The sequence below is a fragment of the Plectropomus leopardus genome, chromosome 12, assembly GCF_026936395.1.
Source record: "Plectropomus leopardus strain MGB_pleo_1.0 chromosome 12, ASM2693639v1, whole genome shotgun sequence".
Classification (NCBI taxonomy): Eukaryota; Metazoa; Chordata; class Actinopteri; order Perciformes; family Serranidae; genus Plectropomus; species Plectropomus leopardus.
In genome coordinates this window covers 18,867,466-18,880,820 of record NC_142187.1, presented here as the reverse complement: position 1 = coordinate 18,880,820, position 13,355 = coordinate 18,867,466, and the positions used below count along the sequence as shown (strand labels likewise).

General features: G+C 40.5%; 1 protein-coding gene and 1 long non-coding RNA gene across 2 annotated transcripts in view; one reads left to right on the top strand and one right to left on the bottom strand.

The window, feature by feature from the left end:
* Positions 1 to 10,414, bottom strand: part of LOC148188086 (uncharacterized) — a 51,589-nt gene extending 41,175 nt beyond the window's left edge. Inside the window, exon 1 of the long non-coding RNA XR_015778142.1 lies at positions 10,111 to 10,414. This is a non-coding gene — a long non-coding RNA (uncharacterized LOC148188086). The remainder of the gene's footprint in view (positions 1 to 10,110) is intronic.
* LOC148188085 (uncharacterized) overlaps positions 1 to 13,355 on the top strand; it is a 33,040-nt gene that overhangs the window by 15,128 nt on the left and 4,557 nt on the right. Inside the window, exons 25-40 of the mRNA XM_088085394.1 lie at positions 450 to 710; positions 1,520 to 1,777; positions 1,870 to 2,136; positions 2,834 to 3,094; positions 3,239 to 3,496; positions 4,407 to 4,673; positions 4,771 to 5,034; positions 5,129 to 5,392; positions 6,151 to 6,408; positions 6,494 to 6,754; positions 7,433 to 7,690; positions 7,816 to 8,076; positions 11,148 to 11,405; positions 11,514 to 11,777; positions 12,291 to 12,554; positions 12,641 to 12,910. Coding sequence (XP_087941520.1) covers positions 450 to 710; positions 1,520 to 1,777; positions 1,870 to 2,136; positions 2,834 to 3,094; positions 3,239 to 3,496; positions 4,407 to 4,673; positions 4,771 to 5,034; positions 5,129 to 5,392; positions 6,151 to 6,408; positions 6,494 to 6,754; positions 7,433 to 7,690; positions 7,816 to 8,076; positions 11,148 to 11,405; positions 11,514 to 11,777; positions 12,291 to 12,554; positions 12,641 to 12,910 — 4,194 coding nt within the window. The remainder of the gene's footprint in view (positions 1 to 449; positions 711 to 1,519; positions 1,778 to 1,869; positions 2,137 to 2,833; positions 3,095 to 3,238; positions 3,497 to 4,406; positions 4,674 to 4,770; positions 5,035 to 5,128; positions 5,393 to 6,150; positions 6,409 to 6,493; positions 6,755 to 7,432; positions 7,691 to 7,815; positions 8,077 to 11,147; positions 11,406 to 11,513; positions 11,778 to 12,290; positions 12,555 to 12,640; positions 12,911 to 13,355) is intronic.

Below are 13,355 nucleotides of genomic sequence, written 5' to 3'. Positions count from 1 at the left end.
TTTTTATTTTATTTATTTATAATAGTCAATAAGCTGATTGACAGAAAATTTATTGGCAACTATTTTGAAAAAAAAAAACGTAGTCATTTTCTTTTCTCTCTCTCTCTCTATTAAATAGATTTGAATTTGCAGGGGTTTTTTTTAATTAAGATTAGTCTGAATTGGGTACTTTTACGCTTCATAATGAACATGTGACCCACTTTTAAACCGCAACCCACCAGTTGGGAACCATTGTGCTAGCGGTAGCTTCATATTTAGAGCACTAACATTTGAGTGTTGTCGATCTTCTCACAGAACTTAATCAAGTCAAACAAATCAATTAATCAAATCAAACAAATAGGCTTGTTTCCTAAATGTCAAAATATTATCCAACTTTAGTATATTTTTATATAACACTTCCTCTTTTCCACCTGTGTCGTCCTCTCATCTGTTCCTCTCTCCTTTTCTAGCCCCATGTCCTCCCACCAATGTGTCAGCTAAACTGAACTGCACCACGCGTAACGCTCTGGTCAGCTGGAGTAGCGCAGCTGCAGCCACGGCCTACAGCGTCTTAGCGACCTCCACAGACGGACACAACTCCTCCTGCAGTGCGATGGGCACATATTGTGATCTCAGCAACCTGGTCTGTGGAGGGGAATACTCTGTTGTTGTGGAGGCTATGCACACCGGCTGTCCTGGACCTGCCAGTGCTCCTGCCAGGCTCGCTACCGGTGAGTTTACTCCAACCTCACACGTTTTACTTTTTAACACAGCCCCAAACCTAAGGGAGTTTCATTATTCCAGTCAACATACCAGATCCTAGTCATAGTCTTGAAGAGTTATGTTTTTTTACCCTGGACCATATTTTCCCATGATTTTGTGTCTAAGTAACTAATGTGAGTGTTGCAACAGCAAAACAAGCTGCAATGTAACCACTCAGAGCAGTATGCATTGTCTATTAACTTCTAATAGACTGTCTATTAACTTCTAATAGCTCGTCTTTGCCACTAGCATGCTCATATTGTTATTGTATTGTCTGACATTATTAAGAAAATGATCCCTGCAGAGATAGACCTTTTGTTAAAGAATAAGATCCAGGGCGTCCAGTGGCTCAGTGGATAGAGCAGGCGCCCCATGTTTGAGCAGCATTCTTGCTGCAGCGGCCACAGGTTCCCCCTTTCAAGCTATTACTCTCATTTTTTTAATCAAGTCACCTTTTTGATCAAGCAGTATTGCACTCTGAACGCTTTGTCTCATTGCAAGTCATATCATGTTGACATCTGTTGTATGTTACTTATGTCGACTTATTGTATCATTTTATGGTGTTGGTTGGTTTTCAAAAATCCTTGTTCCCATTAGTCACTTAGACACAAAAACATGGTAAAATAGGGTCGAGGTTGAAAAATACTAACGTTAACCGTCAAGGAATGGGGCTTTATTCCTACTTTTCTTACTATAAAAAGTGAATAATGAAAACCACAATCATCCAGGCATTTTGCTTGAATGAAACTAAAACTAATGCATCTTTTTCTCCCTCCAGAGCCTTGCGTCCCCATGAATCTCTCTGTCCACTACAATGTGAGCACTGCCAAGGTGATGTGGCGGGCAGCAAGAGGTGCCAGCTCATACTCTGTCAAGGCTGTGACTGACCAGGGCATGAAAATCACCTGTAACACCACCAACAACACCATGTGCTCCCTGAACGGCCTGCAGTGTAGTCAGATCTACAACGTGACGGTGATGGCACGAAACCTGGCCTGCGATAGCGAGATCTCTGAAACCCAACGCCTCATGACAGGTTCGTCATCTGATCGGTAAAAGATATCTCTGTGAAACTATGTACAGCGCAGATTTGATGTTCTTTAATGTGTCGTTTTTCACTTCCTTCAGTACCCTGCCCGCCCACAAACGTTCAAGCCACGGCGGTGTGTGAACAACACTCTGCGACTGTCTCCTGGCAACAGAGTGACCTCGCTGTGGGTTATGTCGCCTACTTTGACAACCAAAATGGCCATGATGCTTCTTGTATTGGCACAGACACAGATACCCAATGTGTTGTATCAGGACTGATGTGCGGCACAGTTTACAGCGTCAGGGTTAAGGCCTTGGGACGGCAGTACAACAGCTCTGACAGCTCACCGACCACTTTTACATCAGGTAAAGACGTGCTCTCCATATATAGAGCTACACATATTACGCCAACACAGTTATCAAGATTTATTGCGAGGGGAACATGAACATCATCAACATCAAGTTTTATAGCAATCCATTTAATCGTTTAGACATGTCTACCTCACTGTGGACAGAGGAAAAGTGAAGGGATCACTTCATCCATTATAGTTCATTCTCTTTGCACAAAATATTATAGCAATTCATTCAGTTCAATAGTTGCTAAGATATCTAAGTCTGGATCAAACTGGTGGATCAGCCGACCAGTTGACTGATATAGCATCATATCTCAATATTTTGCGTGGTAATATTGCATTGATACATAGATGCCAAGTATACATTTCTAATTATATAAATTATTAATATTACAAATACAAATTCAACTTTTATTAACCTAACAGAATTATAAAATCAATTGCTTTTTCAAACCAATACATACATTTTGCTGCAATAAAAATGATAAAAGCGAGAAATTTTACCTTTAAAACTTAATCTCATTAGATGAAATTTGACAGTTTTTTTTTCTTTGTGGAAAAAAAGTAATAAATCACAATATATGTTATCACAACATTCACAATACTGCGAAATGTTTAAAAGTGCAGTAATATTGTATTGTGATAATACCGTGTCACGGGGCTCTGGTGCTACGGTATGGCTGTGAATGAGAATTTTCTAAATCCCACAGGACCTTGCCAGACGAGCAGCATCGAAGCTATTATGGACTGCGAGACCCAGTCTGCTACCGTATCCTGGCAGCCAAGTGTTGGCGCCGAGTCCTACCTTACTAAGCTCACATCTTCATCAGGCCACATCATCAGCCGCACCACCAACTACACCAACTGTGAGCTGAGCTCCCTGCAGTGCGGAGAAGAATACAATGTCACTGTGAAGGCTCTGGGAGACACGTGCAACAACACTGCTCACATGGCAGGACGCCTCATCACGGGTACAGCCTGTTCACTTGTGTGTCTTTTTGTATCATGTCAGTCATTGTGTTTGTGGGAGACCAACTATTAGGGGAAGAGTAGTTCACATTCAGTTTCTATCGTACTGAATGTAACTGCCATTAAGTTACCCTTCCTCTCTCCAGAGCCCTGTCCTCCCACGAATCTCTCTGTCCACTACACTGTGAGCTCTGCCCAGGTGATGTGGGGGGCAGCAAGAGGTGCCAGCTCATATTCCGTCCGGGCTGTGACTGACCAGGGCACGATCGTCACCTGTAACAACACCAACACCAGCTGCTACCTCAACGGCCTGCAGTGTAGTCAGATCTACAACGTCACTGTGACGGCACAAAACATGGCCTGCAACAGCACCGTGACCTCTGAACCCCACCGCCTCATGACAGGTTCGTCATCTATGGAAGTCCATTTCTGCCATTGTGATGAAATAAAACATCCTGTAATGTCATTACAAAGAGAAACTTTCTCGAAATGATAACTTAGTATCCCAAAAAGAATGACAAATCTCTTTTTAAAAAATATTGAATAATATCTCAAAATAATTTGGAAAAAATCTCATTTTAAGAGTTTTATTTGTTTTTTAAGATATTAAGACATTGCTAAGTCTTCAAACTTCTTGTTATTTTTGGATACTAGGACATTATTTTTGATATAATAAGTCATTATTTTAAGATCATGATTTTGAGAAATGTTTTCGATACTCTAAGAAAATTTCGCATTATTTTGATAATGTTTATCATTATTTTGAGATTGGATAAGATTCCAAACCATTATTTTGAGAGAGCCTCTCACTAGATATAATTAATTTTCAGATACCATGCCATGATTTTGAGGTACTAGGTCATTATGTCAATGTGTTAGGAAAATGTATCATTATTTAGAAAATGTTTCTCATTATTTTGAGATACTATGTCATTCTATTGAGAAAGATTCCCATTATTTAAAAAAAAAAAAAAAAAGAAATCATTTTGAGATACGTAGTTGTTATTTTGAAAAAGTTTGTCTTTCTTTTATAACAAGTCATTATTTTTGGATAATAACTCATTTTTTTGAAACAGAAATTACAGATAAAGGTTATTAAGTATTTATGAATTATTAATAGTCAAGTCAATGTATTATTTTGGGAAAGTTTCTCAAAATTTTAAAAAAAGTTTCTTTCTTTTTTGTCATCACACTGGTGGATATGGGCTTCCACAGTAACCTGATCTGGATGTGTAGATATTTCACTACATGCAGATGTGGCTCTTTATGTGTCTTTCATTAATGCTTATAAATGCATATTTTCACTTCCTGCAGAGCCCTGTCCACCCACCAACGTTCAGGCCAGTATGACGTGTGAACAACTCACTTCAACAGTTTCCTGGCAGCAGAGTGACCTCGCTGTGGGTTATGTCGCCTACTTTGACAACCAAAATGGCCACGAAACTTTGTGTGTCAGCACAGACACAGAAACCTACTGCGCTGTCTCAGGACTCACGTGCGGCACAGTGTACAACATCTGGGTCAAGGCGCTGGGTCAGCAGTACAACAGCTCTGACAGCATCGTGGTCCCTCTTCACTCCGGTAAAGACATCAGCAGTACATAATATGTAATTTTTGGTCCATTTTGGGGGGTTTTGGTGTCAGTCCATTCATATATGTCTTCATGCTGTTTCCTCAGCTCCATGTCTGCCCAGAGAGGTGGAGGTAGAGGTTGACTGCAACTCTGATGGTGCTGCTGTTGTATCCTGGAATGCCACTCATGGCGCAGCAAACTTTTCCCTGTCCGCCATTGTCAGTGGAAGTCTTCAGACTCTGTGTGAAACTCAACACAACAGGTGTAATGTGACAGGTTTAAGTTGCGGGGAAACTTACAACCTCAGCTTCACTGCCAGCAACCTACAGTGCAGCCTCACAGCGCCAATGCACGCCAACCTCACCACACGTGAGTGTTTACAGCAGATGCTCGTAAGGGCAACTATCAGTCCAGGTTTTATTTATATGAGAAATAACCTTAATCTTTCAACACCTCTACTCAGGTCCTTGTCCCCCTGAGCGTGTAGCTGTGGACCTGCAGTGTGGCTCCCGCACCGCAGTCCTGTCCTGGGAGGAGAGGTCTGATGTTGAACTCTACGTAGCGAGCGCCGTCACATCATCAGGAGGGCCGGTGCACAGGTGTAACTCTACAGGCTCCACTTGCCAGTTTGCCAATCTGGACTGTGGCGAGATGTACAATTTCACTGTTACAGCACACAGTCAAGGCTGCTGGAGCCAGGAGGGAAACACTGTGATCATCCAGACAGGTACTGCAGAAACTAAACTGCTTTATTTATTTATTTAATGGTGAAAAGTAATTCAGTACACTTTGTGATTTCCGTTTTATGTTAATTTATATGAATAACTTAACTACATTTCAGGAGAAAGGATCACACTTTCTACCACATTTTTTAAAAAATTCATTAACTATGGCTACTTGACTGATTTTATATGATCATTTTATAAAATAGATGTAGTGTCAAATTACACGGCAGTGTGAAGTAGTCAAATTTAGCTCCACCAGTTGTTTCAATGATGCTTACACATCAAGGAGTCAGTAATACTAAAACAGTAATATATAACACTCTGAAAGGAAACATTTTGTATAATCAGTCATTTTAGATTCGATGCTTTCATATATTTTGTTGATAAAATTCTTATAAACTGTTTTTTTATTAAATTAACTTGGAACAGAGTTTATTTCATTATGGTGTTGAGAGCCAACATTTAGAATTATTATGTTTATCATTGATTCATCTGATGATTAAACAATCAATCATTTTGTCTATAAAATGTCAGAAAAAATGAGAAATCTGCCATATTTTTCCGGAGTCAAGAGTGACGACTTCAATCATCAAAACAGTTGCAGATACATTTTGTCCATCTACTTATGTGTTTATTAAATTATCATTTCAGCTCTAGTAGTATTTCTTCTTCACTCAAGTAAAGGATCTGAGTAGCCTAACTGACTGTGGTAGACTAATAATCATTTATCTCTTTCTATTTCCTCTGATGCTCCCCTCAGAGCCTTGCCAGCCTGTGATTGTATCAGCCCAGGCGCTCTGTCAGAGTGAGGACGTCCAGATCTCCTGGCACCAAGCGAGCGGTGTTGTGAATTACTTGGTGACAGCCACCGGGAGCCTCGGCTATGTAGAAACCCACAATACAACCGACACCCTCCTGACGGCTGCTTTACCGTGCGGACAAGACTACGACGTCACTGTGCAAGGACAAGGCAGCGAGTGTGACAGCGTACCCAGCAGCCCCGCCTTCTTCAAAACCAGTACGATCTTACACCACAACACACATGGACAACTTCTTTCACACACTTGTGTATACATGAGGTCACCACCTTACTCTCTCCCCAGCTCCATGTGTCCCCCACCATGTGATGACCTATGTGCAGTGTGAGTCTAACATGGGTTCTGTCAGCTGGGGGCCAAGTGACGGTGCTGAAACATATGTTGCCATAGCAACTGGGCTTGACGGGCACACACACCGCTGTCATACTAACACCACCTCCTGCACGTGGAACGACCTGCACTGTGGAGAGGAGTACACGGTCGAAGTGAGAGCAAAGGATGCCAACTGCACCAGTCTGCCCAGCAACAGCTCTGTCATACATATGGGTATGTCTTTTTTAATCTTAACTGCTAGTTTAATACGAGATTTAAGTCAGTGCACAACGGCAAGCAAAAAAAATTAATTTGTCTACAGGCAAGCACATAATTTAACATGCAGCCCACTGAATAAGCACAGAAGTGAGTCTCATGCCAGCAAGTTCCCACTCAGCCCCAGACTTTACAATATGATCGACGGCGCCTCAGTGCGAGGAAAGTTTAAGAGATATAAAACCTCCATGGATCAGAAATTCATAACAGAGAGAGTCATAACTGGCCTTCTGTGTAGTTTGAGGTTTCCTGTCAACAATTTTACTGATGTTTTTTTTTATAATGGTGGTTTATAGGAAAAATGTTTTTTGGCCGCAGGGGATTTTTTTTGCAATAATACAGTAAGTGGCCACTGAGAAAAATTGGAGGCAAAATAGAGCAACATACCTGAGGGCCTGGATTAGCTGAAATGGGCACAGAACAGGAAAAGAAAGCTTTAGCTATATATCTGCTTGCTATACCAGATCTTCCAAAACGCTGGGATGGTTTCTTTATTGGAAAAATACAGACTCAAAAAACAGAACTTGACCAAAAAAAAGTTTCATAAATACATTTATATTCAGAGCGCCAGTGTGCTAAAACCTAACTGTAGTTAAAGATGTCTGTTATAACGTCCATCCTCTTTGTTTCTTTCAGTACCCTGTGAGCCCCAGAATTTCTCTGCCACTGTGAACTGTGATATGAACGTTGCGTCATTGACCTGGGACGCCAGTAATGGGACAAACTTGTACACGGTATCAGCTGAAGCAGGAAACAAAACATCTGCGCTCACCACTAATGCCACCACGGCCCACTTCTCTGATTTATCCTGCGGACAAAACTACAGCCTCACGGTCACACCTCACAGCCAGCACTGTCCTGGACGCTCCAGAGGGACGGCGTCCATACAGACATGTACGTACCAGTCAGATATGAATTTAGTTCACTTTTAAAGGCAAACAAGTAAAAGAAATACGAAAACATGATGGTAAGAGTTAGCTCAAACAGGCTTTAAATGAACCTTTGCGCTGCTTTCCCAGGGCCATGTCAACCTTCAGGAATCTCAGCCATGCAGGACTGTCTCTCAGGCAACGTGATGGTAGCCTGGCAGGCCAGTAATGGGTCAGACTACTACACAGCCACGATGCACACACACACTGGCATCTCAAAAATGTGCATGTCCGACTCTAATGAATGCAGCGTCCCTGGCCTGAACTGTGGACACAACTTCTCAGTTTCAGTCACAGCCTCCAACCAGCAGTGTAACGTCACCTCCAGTCAAACCACGAGTCTGCAGTCAGGTGAGGAATCAAAAACACCGTGAGTGCTTTGTCTTTGTAATCAAGAGCTCACTGATATCATTTCCTTTTCTCCTCATATTAATTCCCACAGTATGTATTACTCTGAGTATGCAGCACAAAAGTCCTAAAATCAATTACAGCTTTCAAAATTATCTATCAACTTTATTTTAAAAAGTTCCCAAGATATCCCATTCTTTTTAGGAGTTTTAGGGGTTTTTCTAGATGATATTGTTTCACTGTAACTTAGCAAGCAGGTTAGATTTAAGATTGCTGTCATACCAAGCTTTCATGTCACGTCAACAAACATTCATGATGAGGTTGAGAAACAGGAATACGCCGGCTGGAGTACTGAAAGAAACTTGATTTCTCTGTGCGCACGTCAACACCATATTTATCCTGAATATAATCAGAGTGGGAAAACCCTCGTAAAGGGGTTCCTCGTGTCCATGTAACCGCACTTGAGAGATATTCCAAATAATATTTTTTGAAATCACATTTTTAAATCTATAAAAGAAAGACATACCAAATAAAGGAGCAAAGCACAACATCCACCAAAGGATATAAATGAAGAAACTCCTTCATCACAAGTACGAGTGATACTCATATTTGTAAAAAGTGCAGTATCTGTCCAGGACACTCGTTTCATCCAAATATTTGGCTCAACCCTAATCATGACCTGTTTCAGAAGTCTCACACTGAATTTGCCTAATTACTGCATTTTCATCATAAAAAAAATGAAAAAACCAAAAATCGAACCGACATAGATTTGATTAAACACAACATGGAATAAAAATAAATTTATCAAAATAACAACAGTTTAAAATTTGGAAGAACACATTTATATTTTTTTTTTACCTATTTTGAGATGATAAATTTAACTTCACCATTAACAGACATCACAACTGATATATTGAATATTTTAAGCATCCTTGAATCCCTTTAAATGTGCTAGAAAAATGTATAACATTTAAATTAATTAAATCTATTATTATTACTTCAACATTAGTCTTTGGCGCTTTTAGTACAAAGTACATTGTCTGTACAGCATAGTTGTTACATCCTAATATTCAGCTCAACCTTAGAAAGGACTACTGTTACAATATGTTTTTATTAGCTTTACTCCAATATAACTTGACAGGGGAGTTTTGTGAAAGATGAGGACATTAAAATAGAGACAGCTCACTGGTCTGAGTGCAGGTCTCAGGCACCCCATGTCTTGATAATTGGTGTAAGGGACAGATGACAGTAGGGATACTCAACTTGCTTGGGGGCCACTTTTGCAAAAAGACATGAAGCAAAGGGGCCAGTCGCAGCAGCAGATTTTAGAACATTCTCAGGCTTTTAAGACATTTATAGGCTTTTAGGACATCCCTAGGCTTTTAGGACATTTCTAGAATTTTAGGACATTCCTAGGTTTTAGGACATTTCTAGAATTTTAGGACATTCCTAGGTTTTAGGACATTTCTAGGAATTTTAGGACATTCCTAGGCTTTTAGGACATTTCTAGGAATTCAAGATGTTTCTGGGATTTCAGGGCATTACTAGGACTTTGGGATATCTCTAGGATGTTCTGTCTTTTCAGGGATTACAGGATGTTTCTAGGATTTTTGGACATTTTCTCGATTTTTTCAAAAATAAACAAGTTCTATTTTGCTGTTTTTATGCACTCTGGCACTTCATGTATACTAAAAGTAGCCTACAAAAACAAATGCCAGTGTGAATCACTTTATTTCTAAAGTAAATAGGGCCGTGAGTTGAGTATCGCTGCACTGCAGGAACAACGATGTTGATCTACAGCAGGGTCAGTGAATGCGTCGCCGTATTTTAAGCTAACATTAGCAGCTTTCACTATATCATACCGGTTTATGTTTAAACCCAGTCCTAGCAAACAAAATATACCGCTTTGTTGAAAGAACAACCTAAAACGTTACACAATTAACTAACGTAAAGTTAAAACATGAGTAACTTCTAATTAATATTAACCGTCTTTGTTTGCTAATGTGCTAAACTCGCTAACGTTAGTTAGCATCTTACCTTGGAGCAAATGAACATGTTTTTGTTGATCTTTGATGGATTCAGCTGTGAATAAGGTCTTCCACATTTAGTCCACATCTCTCCTCTTGAGTTTTCAGCTTCGGAAAAGCAAAAATAAGTTCAACTTTGTGGATATCTGCGGTCGGACTTGCAGCTCTATATGCACACTTCACCTGTGCATGTTTTGATCCAGTTAATCCGCCGGGACTCTCGGTGATACCGGCACTTTGACCGTCCGAGGCGCTCTGATGGTGGTTAAAAATCCCCAAAATCCGGGATCATGGCTTCATGGACAGGTGTTAAAGAGATCACGTGTCACAGGTCACATGACATGTTGGTAGCGCCCACTTAAAAATGTCAATATTAGTTTCACCAAACATCAGTCATGTTATATATTATACATTTTTCACACTTTTTTGGTGAACTGTTCTTGATCGAAATTGTCACAACACACTAATACATTAATAATTGCTGAACTTTGAATTCCACATGATGAGAGTTTTATCCTGACTTTTTTGCAATAAATTAAATTAGAGTAATGTATTTTATATTTTCCGTAGCTGAAGCAACACTGTAACAAATGACAGTGTGTGGGTTGTTATTATTTATTTATTTGTTTATCACAAAAGTTTTTTTCACAAAAGTTTTTTTTTAATGCTTTGATTTTAATTTCTTTACTTTTTCTTTTAAATGTGTGGCTATTTTTACTGTAAACTTTAAAAATGGGATTTTCTTTTTAATCTATATTTTTCTGGCAATTCTATAGAAAGTTAAAAATCTTGGGGGATTTTTTTCTTTATCTCTTAAACTTTTGAAAGACATCTTTTCATTAAAAATCGCCCAAATTACAGTATTTGTTACAGAAAATCTGTTAGATTTTCAAATTTCCAAAAGTCCTGAAACACATGATTTGGGGTCCTTGAAAAGTCATGAAAACGTTTTGAAATTTTGTCCATGACAATGTGTGGGAACACTGCATTATAGTTTAAACAGTCAAAGGTGATGACTAACCCTTGTTGTCTGTCCCGTACCTGCAGTGCCATGTGTTCCCACTAATGTCTCAGCGCTGATGGACTGTGTCAACAACACTGCGGTTGTGTCCTGGTCTGCCAGTCGAGGTGCTGTACAGTACTCAGTTACAGCCCACAGTAGTCATGGCAACGTCAGCTGCCAGACCTCTAATCTCAGCTGTAGCCTTGACAACCTCACATGTGGCAGCCGTTACACTGTTCGTGTAGTGGCTATGGATGACAACTGCTCCAGTATCCCCAGCCAGGCTATGATATTCAACTCAGGTAAGACGGGAAACACCAACAATTACACTCTCACACAGACTCCCAGGTGTATACTTTTGTGTTGTGTATAGCAAACATTTTAAACTTAAAACGTGTCCTTATTTCCAGCCCCCTGCCCGCCTCAGAATGTGAGCACCGAGGTCAGCTGTACCTCAAACAACATGACGATTTCTTGGGATGCCATCAGAGAAGCAGACCATTTTTTGATGTCAGTAACTGCTGACAATGGAGCGATCACCGAGTCCTGTAACACAACAAACACTGTCTGTTCCATCAGCAATGTGACCTGTGGAAAGACACTCAGGGTTCAGGTCACCTCTGTCAGAGGCACCTGCCGCAGCTCACACAGTCAGACCCACAGCATCATGTCAGGTACGATAACGTCAAAAACCATCCATCCAATTACCATAAACCCTTTGAGACCTGAGCAAAGCGGCTTGATGTCTTTCAGAAGCATAGGTAAAAGGCCATGAGCAACCCAAAACTTAACAAACTGTAAAAAGTAAAAAGAAGATGACCTGAAAATTAGAAGAAGAAAAAAAGCAATCAAATAAAAACAAGTAAATGACCCCAAAAGAGTGCTTAAATAATTATAAGATTTCTAAATTTTAAATATAGAACAATAATAATAAGAATAATAATTTAATTTTTTTGGCCATTTTTCTTAAGCTTCTTTTCCAAATCCGTTTATTTCAGGAAGCTTACTTAACAGTTATTGCAAAGCTGCTTGTTGCTTCTTTTTGTTTTCTTGAGTTTTTGAAAGAAACCAAACCAATTTGCTCAGATTACAAAGGTTTAAATACTCATAAAGGTGTCTGAACGCAGCACAGGAAAAGTGATGTTGATCTAGGTTTTAAAGGTTTAATTGTCATGTTTACTTTCTAGCTCCCTGCCAGCCTCAGGGAATTAGAGGCCGCCTCGACTGTGTGACCAATTCTGCCTGGATATCGTGGGATGCTGCTCCGGGGGCTGACTGTTACACTGTGTCAGCTGTGGGCGAAGGAGACCACACAGCCAACTGCACCACGTCCTCCAACACCACCTGTGAGGTGGAGGACCTGGCATGTGGCGTGCTTTATAACTTCAGTGTTACTGCCAAAAACAGCAAATGTGAGAGTAAGCCAAGTGCCACCATGGACCTGCAAACAGGTAACAGATTTCTGACTTAGTAAAAGACATATGCTGATGCCATTTTATGTCAGTGTTCAGTTAATAAGCTCTGTCTCTTCCCCCAGCCCCCTGCTCCCTCTCCAGCATCACTGCAGTACCTCAGTGCCACAATTCCTCCATCCTTGTCTTGTGGGACCTCATGGAAGGTGGCGAGGGAAGCACTGTGTACACAGCCACAGCAGAAGCCAGTGACCACACCTTCTTACACTGCAACAGCACCGGCACCAGCTGCTACCTCCATGGAGCCCGATGTGACCTCCATTACACCATCATAGTTTCTGCTTCATCAGACCAGTGCAGCAGTCTGAGAAGTCCACCGTACAGAATTAGCATGGGTATAAAGATTTCCTGCCATGCACTGCATCTTTTTAAGTACTAGCTTAGAAGAGCAGGGCCACATTCACGTTATATTGCTCAGTTGAACTGAACTGACTCATATGTGCAAAAAAACAATAACAAAGACATCACATGCAGCACGCTGTTGTACGGAAGAAAACAAGAAGGCCACTGAAGTTAGATCTTACAGTTTTATGTTTGCATTGCTGTGTAGCCAGGGGTCAATACCACATTCACATCTGTCCAGTAAACAGGTGGTGTAATGGTTACCCTGGTTCTGTCTAAAAATGACAAAATCCAGTTACCTATCAGCACCTCTCAAGCTCACTAATTAAAAATGCCTATATGTGATTTTATGGGGGATTAGGACTATTTCACTTATATACACCGTCAGAACTGTGTTGGGGGGGTTCGATCTGATTTCACAGTGACCATACAACCCAA